Source organism: Ptiloglossa arizonensis, chromosome 10, assembly GCF_051014685.1.
Source record: "Ptiloglossa arizonensis isolate GNS036 chromosome 10, iyPtiAriz1_principal, whole genome shotgun sequence".
Taxonomy (NCBI): Eukaryota; Metazoa; Arthropoda; class Insecta; order Hymenoptera; family Colletidae; genus Ptiloglossa; species Ptiloglossa arizonensis.
Window position 1 is genome coordinate 10,786,163 of NC_135057.1, and position 22,601 is coordinate 10,808,763.

The 22,601-nt window shown below is 49.2% G+C and overlaps 1 protein-coding gene across 8 annotated transcripts in view; it reads left to right on the forward strand.

The window, feature by feature from the left end:
* Positions 1-22,601, forward strand: part of LOC143152402 (bromodomain adjacent to zinc finger domain protein 2B) — a 190,844-nt gene that overhangs the window by 145,628 nt on the left and 22,615 nt on the right. For 6 of the 8 annotated variants that reach the window (XM_076322472.1, XM_076322478.1, XM_076322477.1 and 3 more), the window contains exons 5-14: positions 13,336-13,563; positions 14,097-14,282; positions 14,779-14,941; positions 15,071-15,088; positions 16,036-16,279; positions 16,703-16,964; positions 17,734-18,107; positions 18,370-18,684; positions 18,831-19,105; positions 19,753-19,834. In XM_076322472.1, coding sequence (XP_076178587.1) covers positions 13,336-13,563; positions 14,097-14,282; positions 14,779-14,941; positions 15,071-15,088; positions 16,036-16,279; positions 16,703-16,964; positions 17,734-18,107; positions 18,370-18,684; positions 18,831-19,105; positions 19,753-19,834 — 2,147 coding nt within the window. The remainder of the gene's footprint in view (positions 1-13,335; positions 13,564-14,096; positions 14,283-14,778; positions 14,942-15,070; positions 15,089-16,035; positions 16,280-16,702; positions 16,965-17,733; positions 18,108-18,369; positions 18,685-18,830; positions 19,106-19,752; positions 19,835-22,601) is intronic. The other 2 variants (XM_076322475.1, XM_076322476.1) reach the window with 2 other exon arrangements.

The window sequence follows — 22,601 nt, forward strand, 5'->3', positions numbered from 1 at the left end:
TAGGTAATTTTTTTGTTCTCAATGTCCCGATCGAGGAGCCGATAGGCGCAAGTAAGCGTCTGGACGAACATCCTCGGTCGAAGGTACTCGCTCTCGATTCGAGAGGTCTACTTATTCCACGTGGAAGCTTCGCGGAGGTACCGAGGGGTTGGATAATATTTTATTCGCGATGGACTCGAGTCTTCGGCTCCGCGAAGAGCTCGATGGCGCGGTTCGTGTACAGTTCGCGCACGTATCGATATCCGGTCGTCCTTACGATCGACGTTGGGGCGAAGCGGGATATGATGTTTCGCTGCAGAGATAGGGAAAAAAAAACAGAGAGAGTGGCTAGGTGCGCTCTCGCGCCAGGGCCGTAGTTCTCTCTCTATCTTTCTCTCTCTCTCTCTCTCTCTCTCGCGTTTGATCGTCGCGTAAACGAAATTAAAGCGATTTGGAGGCGAGCCAGCTATCGCGGCGACGGTCGCGCGCGCCACCCCTCTCGGCGTTCCGATCCCCTCGATCGATCCTCTCTTCCTCGAGGGACAGGAGAGGATATACACGTACGCGGGGCCTCCGGTTCTCGCGAACCGAGGCTGAATCGCGATTGGACGGTTATAAGCGGAAACGTCGACGTTAAGGTGTAAAACCGTTGGGGCGGAGGGGAGGGATATACGATGTCGTCGATATATATTCGATATCCGCGTCTTTCGACGGTCCGCCGTGCTCGAGAACGCGTTAATTGCAACGCGTACGGGGTGTCTGTTCGCGCGAAACGATCCCACCGTTTATAGATCCGGGACGAAAACCGTAAAGAGAGGAATCGAAATGGTGCTTTCCGCGCGACGCTCGAACCGGTCGGGCTACTCGAATAAACCGTACGTCTCCTCGAGTATTTGTTTTTCGTACGCCTTTTTGCGAGACCTTCGTACGCGGAACGACGAGAGGAATCTACCTGAGAGAACGTACGCTCGCACCGTGTAGGTGTCGTTCGGTGAAAAAACCTACAGGCAGATGGACCGCTTTGCACCGGTCGACCTTTTCCTCCGAGAATTTTCACCCGGTCCTAATCGCGTCACTCGGACCGTCCGTATACCGGGTGAGTTTCAATTTTCAACGAGAGAGAACATCTCTCCCAGAGTTTTCCAAACGGGACGTGTTTTGTATACGCGATGCGCGTTCACACGGAACTGCGATCGGGTGCACCGTTGCGCTCGCGGAACGCAAGCGCGAGTTCCACGATCACTTTTATCCGCTTCTGTCCGAGAGTTGCGCGTGTCCCCTCGCGTTGTCGTCGTCTCGAGCGCTCATCGTGGAGGTTACGCGAGGAAAACGATCAACCGGAGATCGAACTAGAAACGATTCGACACCGAGCCGACCTTATCGAGATTCCAGGGCCTCGTACGAGCGTATTTACTCGGATACAAAGTATATAGAAAGATTATCAGCGGGTCCCCACGCTTTCCTATCTTTGTTTGAGCTGGCATTATAAGACCTGCTGGCAAACAACACGCGTATACATATATATATACATATATGTATACAACTTTTATTCCACGACCGATATTTCTCGACCGAATCCTCTTCGTCGTCTGGTCAGCGTCGGATCGACTCGTGGCGGAATGTTTCATCGAACAACGTTTCTCCACGGGTAAACAATGAACCCGTCGCGAAGGAAGCACCGATTTAAGAACAAGAGCTCGCAACGACGAAGCCGAACGTGACACGGCCCGGTTCGCGGCGACGAGAACGCCTCCTCGTGATCGCGCGAGTTTTATTCGTATCTCGGCGGCGACTACGCTGAATGAATATGCCATCGCGTTAAATCTCTGGGATCTTTCATTCCGTCGCCTTTCCGGGCTGTAAGATTCGCGTCGTTCCGTGCCACGCCGTTGGTCCGGGCTATTTTCTTCTCGGCACGTTCCTCTCGTCGAGACTGCACCGAGGGAGAAAAAAGAAAGAAAAAAAAAATAAGAAGAGAGGAAAAGAAAATAAAGGATTCCGTCCCCGTATATTCTATGCCCCTAAAATAGCAGCGTGAAGTTACGTTACCCTGTTCCGCAATAGTCCCTCTCCCTCTTTCTTCATCTGGCGTGCGCGCGCGTCTCGAAGAATTCCCCGATCGTAAGCGGCCAAGTTCCAGGGAACTCGAGGAGGAACGACACGCTTCGCCTACGATCGTTTTCCGTTGCTCGAACCTCGAGAAAAGATAGAAGAAACATCGTGGAGTCGACATTGAACGGAGGACGATTTTTTCAAATGCCTTGATTCCGCGTTAATCGCAAATCGAACTTGGATGAGAGCGTTCTCCGTAGCGAGGAACTTGGAATCGGTCGATTCGAACACCCACTTACTTTCCCTCTTTTTTTCATCGGAACGAATTCGTTTGGAATTTCGAGATCCTCGCAGGGGTGGACCAGTTTTCTTCCATCTTTCCGTACATTCGCTCCATTCGTCTACAAACAATTACGATGTTTCGTTCGGACAGTATCCTCGACATCGAGAGATACGTAAAAACTTGATCGACGATCGCGCGTTCGTAATGCAGATTCGTTCGTTCGTAAGGTTGAAAAACTCGGGAACCTCCGGTTCACCGATTTCGGTCACGGCGACCAAGCGGAGGAGCCATTCGTAATTCCCAGCCCCTTTCCATCGCGTTCCCATCATCCCCGTGGCAGGGATATATACGTTTCTCTCCCTCTCGGAACCCCCTGGCCTAGCTCCAACCCCTACTGGCCAGAGCGGCGATCGATTTAATAACACGGCCATTTTCCCGGCTCACGGACCGAACACGTTCCCTGAACCGCCGCCGTAACGTTCCTCCATCTACGATCTATTCTCTCGGCTTGTTTAGTTTCCCTTACCGCGGTGTTCGCTCGCTTGATTTCGACTTCAGACGTCGAGATTCGTTGTGTCCGCTCGTACGCGACCGCAGCGCGGGAACTACGCGTTGATCGCGAGGTCGTTGTCCGAGGATTTCTATAAGTAGTGGATACGTGTATCCACACGGAGGCAAAAGAAGCTCCTTTCTCGGTCCCGTCGACGAAATTGATCCTCGAGGAAAGCACCGTGTCGTCGGCAAATGGAAAATATTCGCTGAACGGTTAACGGAGGCTACTTCGGCGGAAGCGTCTATTCGTTGAACGTTTTATTTCGGAATTAAACGGAGAGTGCGCCGCGCGGGATTATAGATTTGAACGTTGCTCGTCGAACGACTCGTAAAACAGTCGGTAGAGAAAGATCGAAAGTCGGAAGAGAGAAAAGTTTTCTTGCTTCGAGAGAACGCGGGGATACGTTTCGCTATAGATTTTATTATTGTAGCGAGGGGAACGGTAACCTATATATTGTTCAACGCGATTATAGATTGCTCGGATTTGGTTATCGAGTAAACGGTAGCTCGTTTTATCGTTTCGACGATGAGATTGATCTTGGAGTACCGTACCGTTGATAGGTGGGAAACTTTTACCTCTTCGGAGGAGTGTCCCCGTAGAATTGTCTTTCGTCGAATATTTCAGTACGAAATCGATTAGAGGAACGAAAGGACGAGTACGGTCTAGACTTTCTTTCGAAGAAGGAATTGACGGATACTCCGTAGACGAACGTTCTTTCGATGTAAGTTTCAGCTACACGGTTGTCTACGCGAAGACAAAAGGAATCGACGGATGATAATCGCGTAGAAGTTACATCGGCCGCGAATTTCTCGTGCACACGATATTCGTTGCATCGGTTAGAGTTTGAAACGCCCGTGATAACCGAGACGGAGTTGGCAAATCGATTCGACTGCCGGAGACAATTTTGGAAAGGCCCTGGGCACAAGCGTACCGTGAAATGAATATTTTAAGAGCCGCTTCATATTTTGTTTGAGTTACTCGCGACAAAGTGTACTCGCTTCGGCTCGTTTCCGCGGAAGACTTAAAAGAGCGAATTAGAGTAACTTGCACGAACGTAAACAGTGAGCAATTCAACGATGCCTTGAGAACCGTGGAATAGAGAGAAAGAGAGAGAGAGAGAGAGAAAAGAGAAGGTGAAATAAAAACAAATACCCGGGAAAACGTAACAACGATGCGTTGTTGCGAAGCATAGAAATATTTCGCGATGCGTTACACATACACACGCATATACACACACGCGCGTACGTACAGTACCGTGTATATATTTATAAACGACGAGAAGAATCTATTTACGTAACGAATCCATTTATGGAAAGTGTAATGGCACTCGTGAAAAAAAAAAAAGAAGAACCGAGGTCGCAGGAAGATACAGACCTTGTTCCACCCATTCAACTTTTTCCTCCGTGATTTGCATTCTATCTTCGATCGAACACATGAAAGAGAGAGAGAGAAAAGAATCTACAATCCGTTCCAATTACTCGACGTACCCCATATTATTAAACCACGTTCTACGTCGTGTCCTACGTAGCTTCGGGTTCGTCGCGGTGGCGAGGTCCGACCTCGTCGATTCTCGGTCGACTCTGTACAAATATACGCTCGACGTCGACCACGACAACGCGTGTTCTCGAAAATGTTCACTACCGTTAACTCCACGGGAGCGTGGAAACAAATCGCGGGATAAATCCGACGCGCGAGCGTACGTACACGCGCGCACGCGATTTCGCGTTTCGCAATAACCGAACTCTCCGCAATAGTCGTTCATCCCGCGATTTTAACGATTTTAACGGCGCCGTGCTTTCGGCGTGGCCATCGATTTCGGGGGAAAACAATGCACGGTCTCACCGACCAACACCCCCCTCCCCCTGCCCTCTACCCCCCTCCTCGCGCCTCACCCGGCGGGGAGGGCCCTTTATTAACGTGCTCGGAAAAACAGGAAATTAGCGACGCGCCGCGACTGTCGCTTCCAGTCGACGCCACGGATGACGACGTCCTGAATGGACGACGATGACCTCGCGCCGCTCGCTCGTTCTCCGCCTCCTCCAACGAGATCCTCGTTCTCTTATTTCGTTTCTTTCGCGTTGTTCGATTCTCTCCGGCTGAAGATTCTCCCTCTCTGTTTCTCGCGCGGACGAACTTCGTCGCGTTTCGAATCGCTGGGAACTGCATTCGAATAACAAAATCCTCGAACGGATCTCGGAGGATCCAGTAACGTCGAAGAAGCCGATTCCTCTCTGTTTGTTTTTCTCCGCTCGGGGATTCCAGTCGTTCGAAGTCCATTTTCGAGGCGAGCTACGCCTCCGTGGACGGTCTACTCGAAACACACGGGGACTTTTCGAAATTTCGATTCCTGTTTAAACAATTTCCAAGTAACCCACCCGAAACCAAGCAAATCGTAATCTCGATGCTCCATTTTTACGCGTACTGGTATCAATTATTCTTTCGGTGTCGTTCCTCGTAGATCGTGTGGAAATACTCGAGAAACGAGGATTATCGGTCACTAGCGTAGTCATTCTCCGCTGCTTTTTCTTTCGTCTATCGTTTTAAGTATCTAACGATATCTTCGTGTGGTATTTTCATCGTCGCGTCGGTGAGCAACGATACGAATTGAGAAAGTTTCTTGTTCGCCGCGACTCGAAGCGTCTCGAGTCCGTCGCTAATCCAGCCCTCCCTTCTCCGCGAACCCGTGGTCCCCCCACCGTCGACTTGCTCAAAAGCTTAATCATAAATCGATAAACGTGACGCATCGCACTTGAGAGATGCGTCTATCCCGCTTTATCCCTCGTTCCACGAAACGCTGCTGCTCTCCGGCTCGGATTTTCGCGGATCTCGAGGAACGGAGATCGTGAGCCCGAATTTTCCAGAGTTTCCAGTCTCACGGTATCGGACGTTGGAGAAGACGTTTGTCTCCGATACGCCCTAACCGAGCACAAGAGAAACCTACTTCTCCACGAGCCTATCGCGTCGGATTATTAGATCTCTCCGATTCCGCTCTCCGTGTGTATACAGGGTGTCTCGACCGAAGGAGACCACTTTAACGTCTCTTTGGTCTCTCGTCAATCACACGGAGAAAGTTCGTATCGTAATTCCAAATGGATTCGAGGTAGAACAATTCCTTTCGGACACATCCAACCCTAAAGACGAGTGCACGCCCACTGCGTACAATTTCCCAACACAATTTCCCTCGAAAACGAGGTCGCGAACAAACAAAAATCTCTCTCCTTCTCGAGTGATTTTCGCGTCGAAAATAATCCCCTGCAGCAAACTCGACGGTCGAGCTAGTGCACCGGACAAATTTTCCAAGCCGATTTCCTCGCAGACCGTACCTCGAAGGAAAAAATCTCATCGTTTCTTTTCGATTTACCTTTACCGTGAAAATAATCCTCCCGGTGGGTGGTAGCGGCCATTCCCCGGCCCTTGTCTCTTTAAAAAGCACCGTGACTTTTCCAAACGTGTCGCGCGGTACCCAATTATGCGAACGTACGCGCAATTCGTTCGTCGACGGGAAAAACAACTTTGGCGGGTAGGGATGACCCTGTTCGGTCGTTACCCGATCGTTGTTCGATTTTATTAATTCCATTCGCGCTGTCGAAACGAGCCGGCGCTCTCTCTCTCTCCCTCTCGTTGTCCTCGGAACGATACCGTGGAACGAAGAACTTTTCGATGAAATTAGCTCGCGCAAACGGGATTACCGGGCGTTTAATTCCTCTTCGTTACGCGAATCCGGGTGCGCGCGGGCGCGGGCGCGGGCGCGGGCGCGTGTCCGCTATCGATTCCGCGTTCGTTCGTTCGTTGGTTGGTTCGTTGGTTCGTTCGCGCGGCTCGTTGAAATCACCGATCTCCGGGCGGAGGAAGGGCAGAAACGTTTGACCGATCGGTCGCGGAGTTTCCCGGCAACACGGTGAAAAAGGAACGGTACAGGGAGGATTTCCACGACGTTTCCACGCGGTGTGTCCCACTCCGTGTCCCTGGTGTTTTCTTTTATCGGGAATCGTTACGAGGCAACGCGCCGTGCCGTGCCGCGCCGCGACGCTCCGGCGGGTAACTCGAGTTGTGTCGGAGCTCTCCTCACCGTATTCCCGAAAATGGCGGAGCTGCCGCGAGCATCGAGCGTAATGCCTCCCGCTGGTCCGGGTCGGTTACTCGAATAATGGATCGCCATTAAAGCGTCCGTATTAAAGAGGAAAGCACGAAGTAGCCCGTGATCGGCGTAGCCTGGCTCATTAAGAGAAGAAATTTGTGCCGGCATTAAAAGTCAATCGGGAAAACGGCGTATTTCATACAGAAGGAGGAGAAGAAGAAGGAAGGAACCGGGGAACGGGGAGGGGGTGCACACGCTTGGAAATAAACGATCGAGCCCGAGCATCGTTCCGTATCGCCGTATAATTTTCGAAATTATTTATCAACCGTCTTCTTCTTCTCTCCTCGGGCCCTGTATCGTCGTTAATTTCAGCCTGTTTAACGACGTCGGCCGCGTTCGGGCCGCAATTAAACGCGGAATATTTTTCGCCCTTCGATCGTCAATTTCTTTCGTTTCTCCCCCGCGCGCTCTTCGCGGGTGCCGCTGGATCGAAACCCGATCGTAAATCGAAACGTGAAACACACCGGATCTGTGATCCACGATCTTTTCGGGGGAAACGGGTTCACTCGAGAGAAAGAGAGAGAGAGAGAGAGAGATCGTTAACGTGTTTTCTGGATCGGTGATCCAAGCGTCTGGTGAGAAACTCGGACGATATAATTGGCTCGATGTTCGCCAGGTTCTGTTCCGGGACTTGTGTTGCGTTCTACGTTAGGTCGGTAACGATAGAAACCCAGAACTCGATAATTAAAGGTTTATCGTCCGGAGACACGGGTGAAAAGTATACGGCGAAGGCACTCGCTCGCGAAAACGACGGAACTCGCGCGTATCGATAAAACGGAGGAGACAATAGGTGGCGCGATTTAACTCCTTCGAGCAACATAACCCTGCGAAATAACTGCCACGCAGTCTCTACGATTCGTGTTGCGTTGCAACCCACGCATTCTAACGGAATTGCGGTATCGTTGTCCGCGTATTAAAAATGGTGAATGAAAATATCTAGATCCGCGATTCGAGAATCTTCCGAGTCTGCGATCGATCCAAGGATAGGAAGAATCGGATAATCGAGTCGATATTCCTATTCTCAGGTTCCAATGTACTCTATATCGGGTCGGTAACACCTCAAACTGCGTTGCAACCGATGTGCAACAAACTTACAATATTATCATCAGTGTATCAATAATACCGGCTCGAAACGCGAAACATTGATCTATAATCCGCGACGCTTTCCAAGGGAATAGGTTCACTCGCGAGAACATTAACGAATTTATATCGAAGCTTCGATAATTATAATTATCTCGACATTCGGGTAGTTGCGCGCCATTGTGCTGCACCCCGATACGGTAACCCCTCGCGTCTAACCGTACTATCTCTACGATTCGTATCCGGTGCAAGCCCGATGCAACAAAGATCCATTATCATCGATTTGTCCGGCGGTTGTGCATTGTCCGAATTGGGTTACTTTCTCTTCTCGAACGACCGCATTTCTCGAAGGACCAGTCTCTTCGGAACGACCATTTTGTTGCGATATCGGTGCACGAGTATGCAGATCGTTTCGATCGACGCCGATAAATACACGCTACGAGCCGCGAGAAAATTGCGGGAACCAGCGTGGTCCCGGTGCGGTGTCGAGAAAAGAATTTCGAAAGAGCGCCGCGACGCAGCGTTGTGCACCGCAGGTGGGAAAAGGCCAAGGACGCGAGGTCGAAAATCTGGCCCGAACAAAATTTCAATCTCTCGCGGCGCGCTCGCCCGTAACGCTCGCGTACGCGTGCGTGCTGCGTGCATGCGTGCGTGCGTGCGTGCGTGCGTGCGTGCGTGCGTGCATGCGTGCGTGTACGTGTGTACGTGCACCTAGAGCTGCATTATGCAGCTGCTCAGCCGGTGAAGTAGTCGTATAAGCCAGCCGGGGGTTCAACGACCGGTATAAATTAAAGCGGCGCTTGGATTTCAATGCCACGGCCTTGCTCAAGGCCGCGGTACTCGTAGAAAATCAACGGTACATTCGCGGCCGCGTTTGTAACAATAAATTGTACAAACCGCGCGCTCACCGCCCGGGGAATCGCGATATCAGCGAGGAAAACGCGCGTCGGGCCTCCTCGCGATTCCCCGCGTATACACGGGACCGAATATTTTCCGCGGGATCGAGATTTTCGTATATTGATTCTTCGTGCACGCGTATCAAACATACAGAGATACTCGCGGAAACACCGCGTCCGACCACGGCTGGATTAAAGCGGATACACGATCGGTCGGGGTCTCTCCCTTGAAAATATCCTCTCTTGAAAATTCACTCTTGAAAATTCACTCTTGAAAATTCTCTCTTGAAAATTCGTCTTCGCTCGATCGTTTCGAACGAAACTCGATTTCGACGTTTGGAGCAGAAAAATTGGTATTTGTTTCTTTGGGAGACGGATGGATTCCAGTTACGTCGGTGAGTTAAGTTCGATAGTTGATACTGTAAAATGGGAAAAGTCATCCGGGATGGATCGCGACCGAACGGAAAATTCTGTTAGTTTCGCGCGTGTCGATTGTTCGTTTCATCGATCGACCATCGATGGGAGTACGAAAATTGATAGAGTAACGTTATCGTTCGCGATGGATCCGTGGTTACGACCGAGATTTAAGTTTAACGGTCGATAGTGTAACACGAAGGTGGACGATATCCAGGATTACGAGGGAGTGGAGATTCTGTAGATTGTTTGTTTTATCAATCGAAGTTCGATTGACAATTGGAGTGGAAGAATAGGTGTCGAGGATGGATCGTATTAACGACAAAGAGTCGACTACGGTAACCGATACGGTGAAATGAAAAGACACGATATCTGGCCTCGATAATGACCGTAATGGAAAATAATTCCGTCGACTGGTCGCATCGGTTGTTTCCACCGGTGATTTTTCATTTTATCGCATTACCATCGTGCGTAGTCTACACGCTAAGAATCGATACATCCGCGATGAATGATGACGGTAACGATGTCGATTTAAGTTCAATAGCTGACCCGGTGAATCGAAAAGTGACGATACCGGGGATTCGATTACCAGGGAATTCGTTGTTTATCGATACGCGTTTACATTGATTTCGCAACGCCATAACGAATTGTATCGTTAACGCAAATACAGTCGACTTCCATCGGATTCCGGTGTCTATCGCGATCATGGTACACCGTGGCGTTCGTCAAGTGCCCTGTTATTGAATAGCTATCAATTATGATGAATCATGGAGAGCGGAAGGAGGTCTAGTGCCTATACCGTGGGTAATCTAGTGACTGTGCGTTTTGAAGGAGCTCCGGTACGATACTAAAACAAGGTAGAACGTTCCATTCGAACAACGCCAATGACCTTGACACCTCCACCTACTGACACATTTCCAGGTTTCGTATTTAAGCTACCCTCTCGATCTCCCGCCAATTCGATTCTTTTCCACCTTTCGAGACATCACCCTGTGCATCGATTAAAATTGGTACGCCTTTCGCACCGCGGAGAATCGAACCGAGTTAACATCGCTGGATCCGATAACTCGCATTACGAATAAATTCCATTATCGATTCAAGTTCCATCGACGATGGGGAAGCTTTCGCGAGCCGTAACACTCGCGATTGAAACTATCCGAGAATTCCTATCGCGCGAGGCTCTCGTTTCTAATTGATTTCGTTCCAAGTGTCGACGATTAAATCGCGATACATATTTTATTCATCGGGGAAAATTCTCTCGCCGTAGAAAAGAAAAGAAACGAAACGAAACGAAGAAAAAAGAAAAGTATTCTTTCGATTCGTTTGAAAACCTAATCCGCTCGTTATTTCTTTTCGATGTTCGCGATTGCCGCAACGCTCCCGGATGGGGGTAACCGGTGACCATTCTCGAGCCGCGTTCCCGCGCCAAGTCGTTGTATCGATTCTCGCCTATTATTTCGAACGAGAACGGAAGACACTCGTGCGCGATAAAAGACGATCGAGCACGAATTATTACGCAACGAATTACGCTGGATCGTTAAACCGTCCGTCTACGAGTCCGTTTTGACCCACGCTCGAAAATAAAACATACATCTTCTCTCCCAATTCGACGAGTTTCGAGCGAATCGTTCGTCCATACGATCCGTAGAATTACAGAATGCAAAGAAAGGTAGACTCGGGTCTGCACCGACCCGATTTGTCGAACATCGAACCAGAAGCGTCCGTTGACGAAGGGTTGATCGCGACGTCGCGTCGTACGATCGAGGTGGGCGGAGATTAATGAAAATTGTTAGCGGTTTATGAAAATTAGAAAGCATCGGCGTGCCAACGTTGGCATTTTTGCCTCGTTCGCTTCGGCGCTAACGCCCGCGCGAACGACATTACCATAACGAGTTCTTAGCTTCTGCAATTTAACGCCGCTTCCTGTTCGGCCGCGCGAGCGAGTACCGGAGCGTTGCGTACGCGCGCCACCGACGACCGGGGCTTGATTATTATTATTATTATCGTTATTGTTATTATTATTATTATTATTGTCGATGCGACTTAATCCTTTAATTATTGCCCGGACCGATAGGTTAACGACGGGGCTTCTTGATAATCTTAATTAACGAAGATGACGGTTTCATTGCCAGGGACGGAGAGGGAATCGTGCGACGTTACGGGGGAGATCGTTTCGTCGCGCGAGATCGTCTCTGAATATTATTTCGGCGACAATGTCGGCCGTGGACGAACCTCTTGCTCGTCATCCGCGTTCGCGATACCATGATTAAATAATCACCGCTCCCGAACGGGGAGACACGATCATTCGGACGAGCGTACGGTCGACCGAATCGTTTCGCGCGCGAGGAAAAATAATATCGACGAAAAGAGAAAATTTTTGTTGCGAATGCCTCGAGATTTTGCAACGTCGAACAATGCGATCGGCGACCAAGTATTCTTCCCCTCGTGGAAATTCCAACGTCGTGGTTATTCGTCGAGAGGATAAGGTACCAGTTGCAAGAATTCGGAAGCGAATTTTAAATTTGGAAAAATTCGTATCACAATTTCCGTACGGTAGTGGGATACAGGACAGTTGTTCTACCGACAATGACGAAGTCGATGATTTACTTTCGATCGTCGATTCCCCATTTAAACGCGTTTTCGCGTCAAATGCATCGATCGTCGTTGCATTTGCATGCATTGTGTTCGTAGGCTCGGTTTTTCTCTCGTTCACGACGACTTCTCTCCGCCTCGGTTTTCGCGCTCGTTAACACGGTTACGTAACAAAGAGACGAAATATTTCTCCCCACCTCGAACGGTATGCGGATAGAACCTCGTGTACCCCCGAGCGTACCGACTAATTATGTTTCATCGAATTTGCAAATATTTTTCAACGACACGAGCCTCGTGGCCCCACCTTCGATCCATCCGCGTTGTTATCGCGAGCTCGACCGAATTATCGTTATTGCAGCGACTATATTTAATTCAACCGGGTAAATCAATTGCGTATGACGCTCGCGGATAATTGGTTAATTAACTCGAATCGCCGACGGGAGTTTCGCGTAACGCGAGTCCGCTAAACCGGGACGAATCAGCGTGCTCGACAATGTCGACGGAAACGCTCCGGTAACGAGAGGTTTCGAGCGATGAAGGAAAGACGATCCGCGGTACCGTGAGATGAAAAAAAAAAATATTCGGCAATGCCTCGAACTTTACATACATCTTATTGCTTATCCCCGAATCGAATCCGCGCGAGTGCAATCAATTTATCGATTATTTTCGATAATGAGATACCACGCTCGAAGGAGAAATATTTTTCGACGCTGGAAATTTGCGCTTCGAATATTCATCGAAGGATTACCTTTGCTCGAGTTAGAGTAACTCGACGGGATCGTTATACGTGGATCGAAAGCGAGGGAAAAATTCTCGAGAGAAGGAAACTCGAAGTTTACTCGACTCGGTCGTTTGGACGGTACCGTGCTGAACACGCCTATAGGCGTTCGGAGTGCACGTGTACTCGACACGCGAGAAGGTCTCCCGCACACGGTGTACGGTTCGCGTCGAGGTCGCTCGCAGTCGTAGAACCGGTACGTAGCACGGTAGTCGCGAATGTTCGGGCGAGTGATTTTCGACTTTTTCGCTCGTTCGATTTCGAGTTATCGAATGCAAGCGTTATCGTACCGTGTACAAAGAAAAAAGAAAAGAACTAACGTATCTTTCGTAGGTAGTCGTTGGAGAGAAAAAAAAGTTGCGTATCATCGGTTGCTAGCTTCGTACGTACGTAAATGCAAAGAATTAACGAGCTACTTGATAACGATGTATGAATACGAATTGGACGGCCGCGTTACTACCGGGAAACAGGTGCAACGGACGATCAGGAGTTCAGTTTCGATGCGAAACCGAACGCGCGTTTCGTGTATGAACAGACAATTGGACCCGGTCGTTTTGATTTTAATTGCAGCGTATTGGCCTCGGGGCGACAGTGCAGCTTCGTCGCTTTTCGGTGGAGTGCCTGGTGGATATGGGTTGGGGGCCCATCATTTGCCATCGGCTTACGCCATCCTGGGCCGAGGTGGCTCTGCTCCCGGTTTTGGGGGCCACACACCGGCCTCTGCACCACCACCACCCCCGTACTCCCACAGCAGTCTTGGTACCCTGACCGTGGCCGCCAGTCAAGCTGCGAGTTTAGGTAACGAGAATACACTTTGCCCTTTGAGCTTCGAATCGAATTAAATTCGATCCATTTATCGTTTGTATAACAATCACCCTACCTTTCTATTTGTATCACTATTTGTATTCTATTTTATACAGAGAAAGAAACTATTTTTTATCGCGACATTCGATCTAGTCTTTGATAAGATATTTGCGCATTGTTGGTACTTTGATTTAGTCGTCGATAAGATATTCTCGCATTTTTGGTAAGAAGAATGGTGAAGGATATTGACAGACAATTTTTGTCGTATTTTTTAAAACAACTTTATTTTGACAAGAATGTATACACATACAATATAGTGTATAAAATAGTATTGTACGATATTATACCATCGTATGAATTGTTCGCGTAGAATCGTTGCTTTACAAAGTCCTGTAAATTCACTCGTGACACCTCGAGAAGCGATCGTTTCATTCTCGGAGATGTCTTCGCCGTAACACCGTTATTTATAGCACCGTGTCATCGTGCAACAGATTGTGGTTTAACGAAATCGCGATGAACGGCTTCAGGTATCAATTCTGCTAGCGCAGCATGGTGGACGATGGCCTCGCACCTGGCGGCACAGGACTACCTCGCGAGGTTACAAGGAGCGGCGGGACTCCCCGGATTTCCGCCTGGTGCCGAGAGTCTTCTGCCACCGTATCCGGCCTCTCTACTTAATCCCCCGTCCCTTTCGTCACACAAGTCCAGTAAGTGTAAGTATCGTGAAACTCGTTCCTTCTTCGTCTCCCGTAAGGGCTCGATACGCACGGGTCCGAGGAATCGTCCAGCACGCGATACATAAAGAAAAAAAGATGAATCGATTCTGGAGGGAAGCTCGGAATTGGTGAAAAGATCTTTCAAATATTGTCACGCGCGAGGGATGCACCCTCGAGAGTAACAATATTATTCCGAGCGTGAAAGATTACGCTTTCTTCGCGGAGAATTCTGTAAGGTTCTTTACTTTTTTTTTTATTAAATTTTTGTACTTTGCCGACGAGCGTGTAAGGTTTCTGTTCAATTTTTTGCATCGATCGTCGAGTCAATTCGACGTAAAAGTTAAATTAGATCTATGGAAAGAAGGTAGTGTGGTGTTCGTGAAAAGAAACGAACATCGGTATGGAACTTGCGCGACGATTCTCACGGGGTCCGTGCGTAGAAGCTCGCGTGTACTTTTTCACGAACGAAAAACCAACGTATCGAAAACCACAGCTAAGTCAAGCAAGAGTCACAAGACGCCAGCCAATAGTAGCAGCTCGACGGCGCCGAGCATGACGAGCAGCAGTTTGCCGGTGTCGACGCAAGCACAGGTCACGTCCTCTCATCACAATACCTCGGCCAGCAGCACGCCAAATTCGCAAACGAACGTCGTCAGGTACGTGTCGGTGCCCGCTCGTTAAATCGATTTTGTTTCTCGTCTCCATTATTTTTAACAGACGCAGCGCCCACGGCGCACTTACGTTTCCCATTAATTATTTTTCCACGCTTGCCGATACACCCACAGTTCTGTGAAGGAGGGCAGGTGAGAGATCGTTAAGAATGGAAAAAAAAAGAAAGAAAAGAAAGAAAAAATCGAATAAAATAAATAAATAAATAGACAGAAAACGAAAGAGACGGAACTCCCCGGTGGTGTCTCGATTTTTGTTTCGCATTCGACAAATTTTCTCTCTACGGTAAATTCTGCGTCACCGTTTTCTTCCTCTCTCTCTCTCTCCCCTTCTCCCTATCTCCGTCGGTCATTTAACTTTCATACGGTGCTCGCAACCGTGTAATTCCGTTGTTATGATTGTTTGATGGTCCTTAACGTTGCGCTGCTTTCAACAATTTGTCTTTCAACTGGTTGCCCGTCCCGTAAAATTTCATATCTGCAGCGGAGAGATTGAAAACGGTCGCGAGAAGAAGCGGCGCCACCAGTTACGATAGACTTCATTGTTCAGTTTCGACGATCATCGATCCTTTGACCGTGACACGGATCGAGTCTTATTGTTCATCTTTCGAATTCCGTGTCAAAGACGCGAAAAGAAACAGAAAATTTTCCAAATACGATCCCGTACACGAGATCGACCCTCAGTCGCCGTGGAATTTAACCCTTTCCACTCGAGAGGCGATCCTAGATCGCTAGATTGATTCGGTGTACTTTCTCCAATTCGGAAAACCATCGTGGTTTGGAATTTAAATTAAAATTCAATTACTCCTTTCTCGTAAGATGTAAACGTACGTGTACGAAACTTTGAAACGAAAACGTTCCGTTTGAAATTAATTACACGATTCGAAGTATATCATCGAGGTGCTGGTTTCCAATAAGAGAAAAGCTTCGAGTGCAAAGGGTTAACGATCTGGGCTCATCGAGGGTTAAATGTGAAAGAAAAATGGCGAACATAGGTGACGGACTTCGAAGGACCCGAAACGTATAATTCCCGTGGACGACAGTGGAAACAAATGGAATAAATTGTATTTCGTTTTATTCAGCGATCCTAGCAGTATATTGGGAGGTGTGCGGCTGCCTCCCGACACAGAGATCATTAAGTACACGTCGAGCATAGTCGGTCCAAAGGTACCTGGCACAACGAACCGCGGCAGGAAGAAGACCATATCCTTGGACACGCCCAGCGTGAGTGTGCACCCGCCGCCGGTACCTGCTCTCAGCGCTCATCAGACAAACACGACAACGACGTCATTGATGATGGAACCGAGAAAGTACAACCGCTCAGGGGTAATTGCGTTTCTTATATCCTAGAGTCGTTTAGTCGTCGGATTAACTTTGGATCGATGGGTTCCATCGAATACGATACCGTCGTCGTATCGTGGAAAAGATTCACTCGGGTGAGCGTTAAATATGGGGTTAGTTGACCGAGAAACGGTAGGTTCGAGTTTTGCTCTGTTGCAACAACGAATCGAACGTATCGCGGAAAATACTGATGTTCGGGTAGCTTAAAGTTGAAGATAGATACTCGACCGAGAAAGGTTCACGTGTCGGGTACGTCTCAGCGAAATATGTTTCCTCTCTCGGTCGTTGAGAGTACGCGTCTCCGATCACCTTCTTCCAAAGCTCGAATCCGGTGTGTACAATTGTACCGGGTGACTCGTCGTCGTCCAGCGTCCTTTGAGGTAACGTCGTCGATCGATTGTATTTCAGACCGAGTCGAACGACTATCGGGAGCCCGTGGATCGCGTGGAAGTGATCAAGTTGCCGGCTCACTCGACCAATGGTTCCGTTCTGTCGGCGCCTACGTCGTACACAACGACCACCAACGCCAACAGTTCGAACGACTCGGACGCACCGCTGAACCTCTCCCTGAAGCCCGCGACGACGAGCAGTAGCTCGCCGATCTCTGGTAGTCAGCCGCTCAGTCAGCTCAGTAATTTAAGCCAGTCGTTGCTCGCCTCCGATCGAACATGTAAGTATACGCAGTGTACTCGAATCCACGGTTACCTCGACATTTTTCGACTCGTTCCTTGACAACGAAACCTCGATCGAACCACCGGAGATTTCGAATTTTACGATCGGAATGAAATCCGGTCACTCCAGACCCTCGACGATCAGCTTCGCTCTTTGCGCAACGTTCGACCGTTCAAGATTACCAACTGACCGTCCCCTTACTTCGTTTTGCCATCTTGCACACGGCCAATAAAGGATACGCTTATTTTCGAGGAGTTATTTATCGAATTACGATTATACAATCGAGTTACATGTCACGTTGAACGATCGATAGCAAATAGTTACGCGCATATCGTTCGAGTAAATCGCGATCGTATCCTATTCGTCGACAGGGTAAACTGTTGTGCTGCAAAAGTAGACGATGGTCGCAGTAGGGGAAACCTTAGCAGTTTCCTTGCTATAGTAAAGTTGGTAAGACACATTACCGAAGCAACGACACTGTCGATGTCTTCGTTGGCAAGATCCACAGTCTAACTGTTGTACTTCTAACAGTGGAAACCTTAAGAGTTCCCGACAGTGCCAAAGTTGGTAAAACGTACGATCGAACCAATCGCATCGATCGTCCGTAAATCTCGACGATCCTTTTCGAAAGTTCAAAGGCATTTTCGCTGAAAAAAAGGTAGCCAGCAATCTCGTCGAGGTTCCCCGTTATCCTGTTCGCGTTGAACGCGTTGCTCCCCGCTGTCTAGGTAATTTCTTTAAATTCGCACGATTCTCTCCACTCGCAGCGAGACGAAAGCCCGGCCCGAAGCCACGAAGGGTGCCTCAGAACTCGGTACCGGTGCCGGCGTCGCCTAGTCCATCGTTGGCGCAGCTGTTCGCCGCTGCGGATTCGCCGCAGCGGCCGAGCAGCGGAAGCGAGGAGAGCGAGAGCGCCAGCACGACTCACCACAAAGACGGTCGACCTCGGAACCTCGGTCGCGGTGTCTCGAAGCCGAAGAAGAACACCGTAGCCTCGCTGCTGGCTCAGAGCAGAGCCTTGGGTATCAAACCAACGCCCACCTTGGATCCCAGCGTGCCATTGTCCCACCAGGTCTCGTTGCTGAGGTCGAATATCCTGGCCGCTCAGCTGCACGCCACCGCGACCGACGACAAAAGTCAGGTAAAGCTCGTCGTAAACGTAAACGAAACCACTCGTTGCGTGACAATCTTTTCGTTCACCGTTCGTTAAGTTCGATCCATTTCCTTTCGACCCGTTACTTCGATCTATCTTCGATCCACAAGTACGTTTTTCGTATCGTGTCAGCCGCACGCTGCTGGTACAACACCCAAGAAAGAAGAAGACGCGGAAGGGACGCGGTGGATCGTTTTGCTTTATTTTTTTTCACTTATGATTTCGCACTAAAACCATGCTCCCTATATAGCGGTCTTTGCAGGAGAAGATGAAGAACAAGCTGCTGGAGGTGTCGGGCGAGGAGAGCAACATGGACGTGACCAGCGAGAGCGGTAGCAACACCGACGTGGTGACCGACACCGATGACGACAACATGGACGGTGTATCCAGCGCGAAGAGAAGAAAGGTGAAGCCCAGCGAGAGGGATCTCCAGGTACCGTTGGAACGTGGCTGGAAACGGGAGACAGTTATCAAGGGATTGGGCAAGTCGGGAGTGATAAAGGGTGACGTGTCTTACTATAGTCCTTGCGGAAAGACCTTCAGGAACAGTCCGGACTTGGCAAAGGTTGGTGAATGTCGTTCGGAGAATCGTCCTTGTCCCTCGTTCTTGCTTCGAAGTTGGACGACTCGGATCCTTCTCGAATCTCTATAACTGGGTACCGAGATCGTCGACGCGGTTCTTTAACGGAAGGCTTGGTAACATCTTTCCAGTTCTTGGAGCAACAGAATCCGGCCGAGTTGACGACAGCGAACTTCTCGTTCTCGTCCCGTCCGCTGATAGGCGAGTTTCTGCAACCGACAATGGGCCTGGCGGAGGCGGAGTTCGTTAGGTTGGGCGCTCAGGAAGTGGCCAGAAGGTTGGAGGAGCTCCGTGCCGCCGGTGGTTTCAGAGACGTGCGAACGAACAATCAGTACGAGAGGGAGAAGCTCGCGTACGCGAAAAAATTGGCGAAGGAGGAAGCTCAACGGCACAAGGAACAGGCCAGGTGAGTCAACGCCGACGAATACGTCGCCGAGGAAGATGGCGAGCCTCGTAACGCGTCGCGGTACGCTTTCGGTCGCAATAAAAAGTAATAAATTATAGCGTAAACGTGTATTGTGGGTGGAAGGGATACAACGAAACGCTCGAGGCGCAATCGTATGGTATGTAAAGCGATAGCCTTGTGGGTGCGGGCCGGTAAATGTGTTTCCCGCCATCCATTATGTAACGCCTCCTTTGGCGTGGCAGGTCTTTAATGCGCTATAGTTGGATCAGAATCAACTGGTAATTCAAGGCCACTTTCTCGACTATAAATCACGGGAAGACCAACGCGCAGCAGTGGTGTTCAAACCGTGAGACGCGTTGCTTAGCCATTGTTCGTCGAATACGAACCTTTCAACTCGACGAATTTTTCGTTGGTAATGTCGTCTCGTTCTTGATTATAAATCACGGGAAAGTCGATGCATCGTGTAATTTCGCGTCACGAAGTCGAGACGCGAAAGTGCGGGGTAATCGTGTCGGTGACCTTGAGCGGTCAATTTTTTCCGTGCGTGGTCGTGCTCGCGAACGAGCTCCAGTTACGAAAAAAAACAGCATAGACGATCGGTCCTCGTACGGGGGGGATCGAACGACTAACCGTGTCCCGGTTTGCAGGCTGATCAAGGAACAGGAGAAATCGGAACGTCAGGAGGCTGTGAGGCGGGAACGGGAGATCAGAAATCAGCAGCTACTCGAGGTAAGTTGACGCTCTTATAATCGTGTCTTCCTTTTCACGTTTTGTCTCGATTCTCGTTGTTTCATTCACAAGGAATCTGTTCTCTTACTCTATTTGGGATACCTACTACGTTTTTTGTATTTTGTCCACCTGTCGTGCGTGTCGCATGCTCTCTGTGTGTGTCGTATTTATATTATACATACATATATATATATTATCTATATCTATATACGTATATTATATATATATATATATAAATCTATTTGTACATTATATATATATTCCTCCAGTGGATATTGTTGTAACCAGATACTTTTGTATACTCGCATATGTGAACCCTTTAACCCCCATTACGATCCGTAAAACCAACCAGAAAAAAAAAAGAAAGAAAAAAAAAACTGTCCCAGGACACACGATGACCACCTAGAACCCCCATAGTCAACCAAGAATCGCTAGCAATAGTGACAGGAGAACCCAGCATGTCCTCCCGAGTCTCTTTCTCCGACTGACACCCCCTCAAAACCCCCCACCCAAATGCCATCTCCAAACCCCTAACTTTTTGATTTTGTTCTCCAATACGTTCTTTTCGTTCTACCCCCCAGTGAGTCGATCGTCTTTAGTCGTTTAACGGAGATCCTATGTGGCTGCATCTCGCTTACGGGTCCTCCACTCGGCGAGAATCGACGCGACCGAGCGAGGACCCGACGATTTTTGGGTTTCTCGAACCGACCGGACGAACCGTGCGGCTTCCATAGAGAAAGAGTGAGGAAACGATTGTTGAGAAAATGGAGACTACACGGAGACGTCGATGTTCGATCCGCTTTTCTTAAATTTTTATTTCTTCCGTTCCGGTTCTCGAATGTACACACTCCGGATAGATTTTGTCGGATCGTAGGTGCAAAGAACGTACGTACGAATTCTTCTCCCGTTTTTCTCTTTTCTGGAATTTATACGGCTCGTTGGATAGATACAAACGACACGATCGTTCGGAACATGGACGTCACACGGTAGTCTCGAGGTTCTCATCGAACCTAGTGGTCACTAACGCCGAAATTTGTTTGCTCGAAGTCTGTATAGTCGTGTGAAACTCGATGCATAGCTCCCAGACGCTTTTTATGTGCGCTGTAGACAAGTCTCAGAGTATCGGTTTTTTTGCCGTGGCATATATTCTCTCTCCTCACTGTAGTTTTTCATAGATAAAAGGCGAATGATCGTGTGAGAAGTTTAGAGCATTCGACCAACTAGAACGAGATTACATATTCCTTTGCTCTTCGAACGGCACCAGACGAACGCGTCGTGTGTGTTCCTCGAGGGGCCATTTTGCGGGACATCGCTCGCTCGCTCGCGAGTCGCGTGTCCTCCGATTTCTCCCAACCCGGTGAGTCCTCTATCGTCCGTTATCGAAGCCGCTTCGAATGCTAAAATTTCGATCGAGCGCAGAGTTTCCCGCTCGGGGCTCTCGGCGCGTAACGGGTGATTATTGCCGAGAGTTTTCAGCGACGAATCGGAGCCACACGGTCTCGAGAGCGTAGAAAGGAACACGCGCGCGCACGCGAGAGAGAGCCATGCACGGAAAACTTCTCGCGTCTTGGCGCTATTTGTCCTCGTAACGCGGGAACCAAGTTTTTCCCGTTCGCCGAGCACCGCGAAAGGGAAATTCGTCCGCCCGCGAGAAATCGCTGCCTCGTAAAAACCCGCGCGAGAATTTTTCCGTGCGACATCGCAACGCGGGAGAACCCGGCGAAGTAGATACGCGAGCGTAGAAACTTTTAACAGTCCCATATCTCCAGTGTGATAGTTGTCCAAAGTACCCGATCGGAAATCCCTTCGCCCCCGAGTGCGAGAGACACACCGTCCCGACAAAAAAAAAAGAAAAAAGAAAAAAAAAGAGAACACCCAAAGAAACCACCCTCTTTCAATCACTGTCACTCGTTCGCTCATTCATCCCCTCGCATTCACTTGCATCCATCTCTCTCACACGCACTTGTACATCACACGTGTGCCCTGAAACCCCCACCTTGAAAACATACACGCAACACAGGCCGTGCCGAACGACGACGTTAAGAGGGAACCGGAACGTCGGCCGTGTACGAAAAAAAAGGGAAACAAAAGTATATATTTACCAAAAAAAAAAAAAAGAAACCTTCAAATGTTAGATGTATTTTAACCGGCTGGTACGCGACAGTAGGGATGCCCATTTCACTGATAATCGATCCTAATCGACCCCTCCAACCTAACCCCCTCTCGTAACTGAACAATTTCTCACCCTCATCCAGTCCCGCCAAGAATCCGTGAATATCTATCGAATTTGCGCGTGGACGTTGCGAATTATATTCCATAAAAACGTGCCCGGGACACGTGTAATACGGTTGAGGTAAAAACACATAGAAAGACAAAAAAAGAAACTACTACTACTACTATTACTACTACCACTACTACTACTACTACTAGTACTATTACCGAACGAACTCTCCTCCTCTCGCAGCTTTTGAGCCCCTTAGTTTGTTCTCTTGCAACTTTCAGTTCGTTGCGAAGCTTGAAAAAGGCTCAGCCTATCCTCTTCACAGAGAGACCACGCTACGAACCCAACCACCACCACCACCACCACCACCACCACCACCATCACCACCACCACCACCACCACCACCACCACCACCACCACCACCACCTACTACTACTACTACTCACCCGAGCTCTAAACAATTCGCAAACGTCCTCGAACAAAGGACGGACTACCGAAAAGAGCGAAGGGTATCACTCGCACGCGACCACCCGACACGTAACGAAC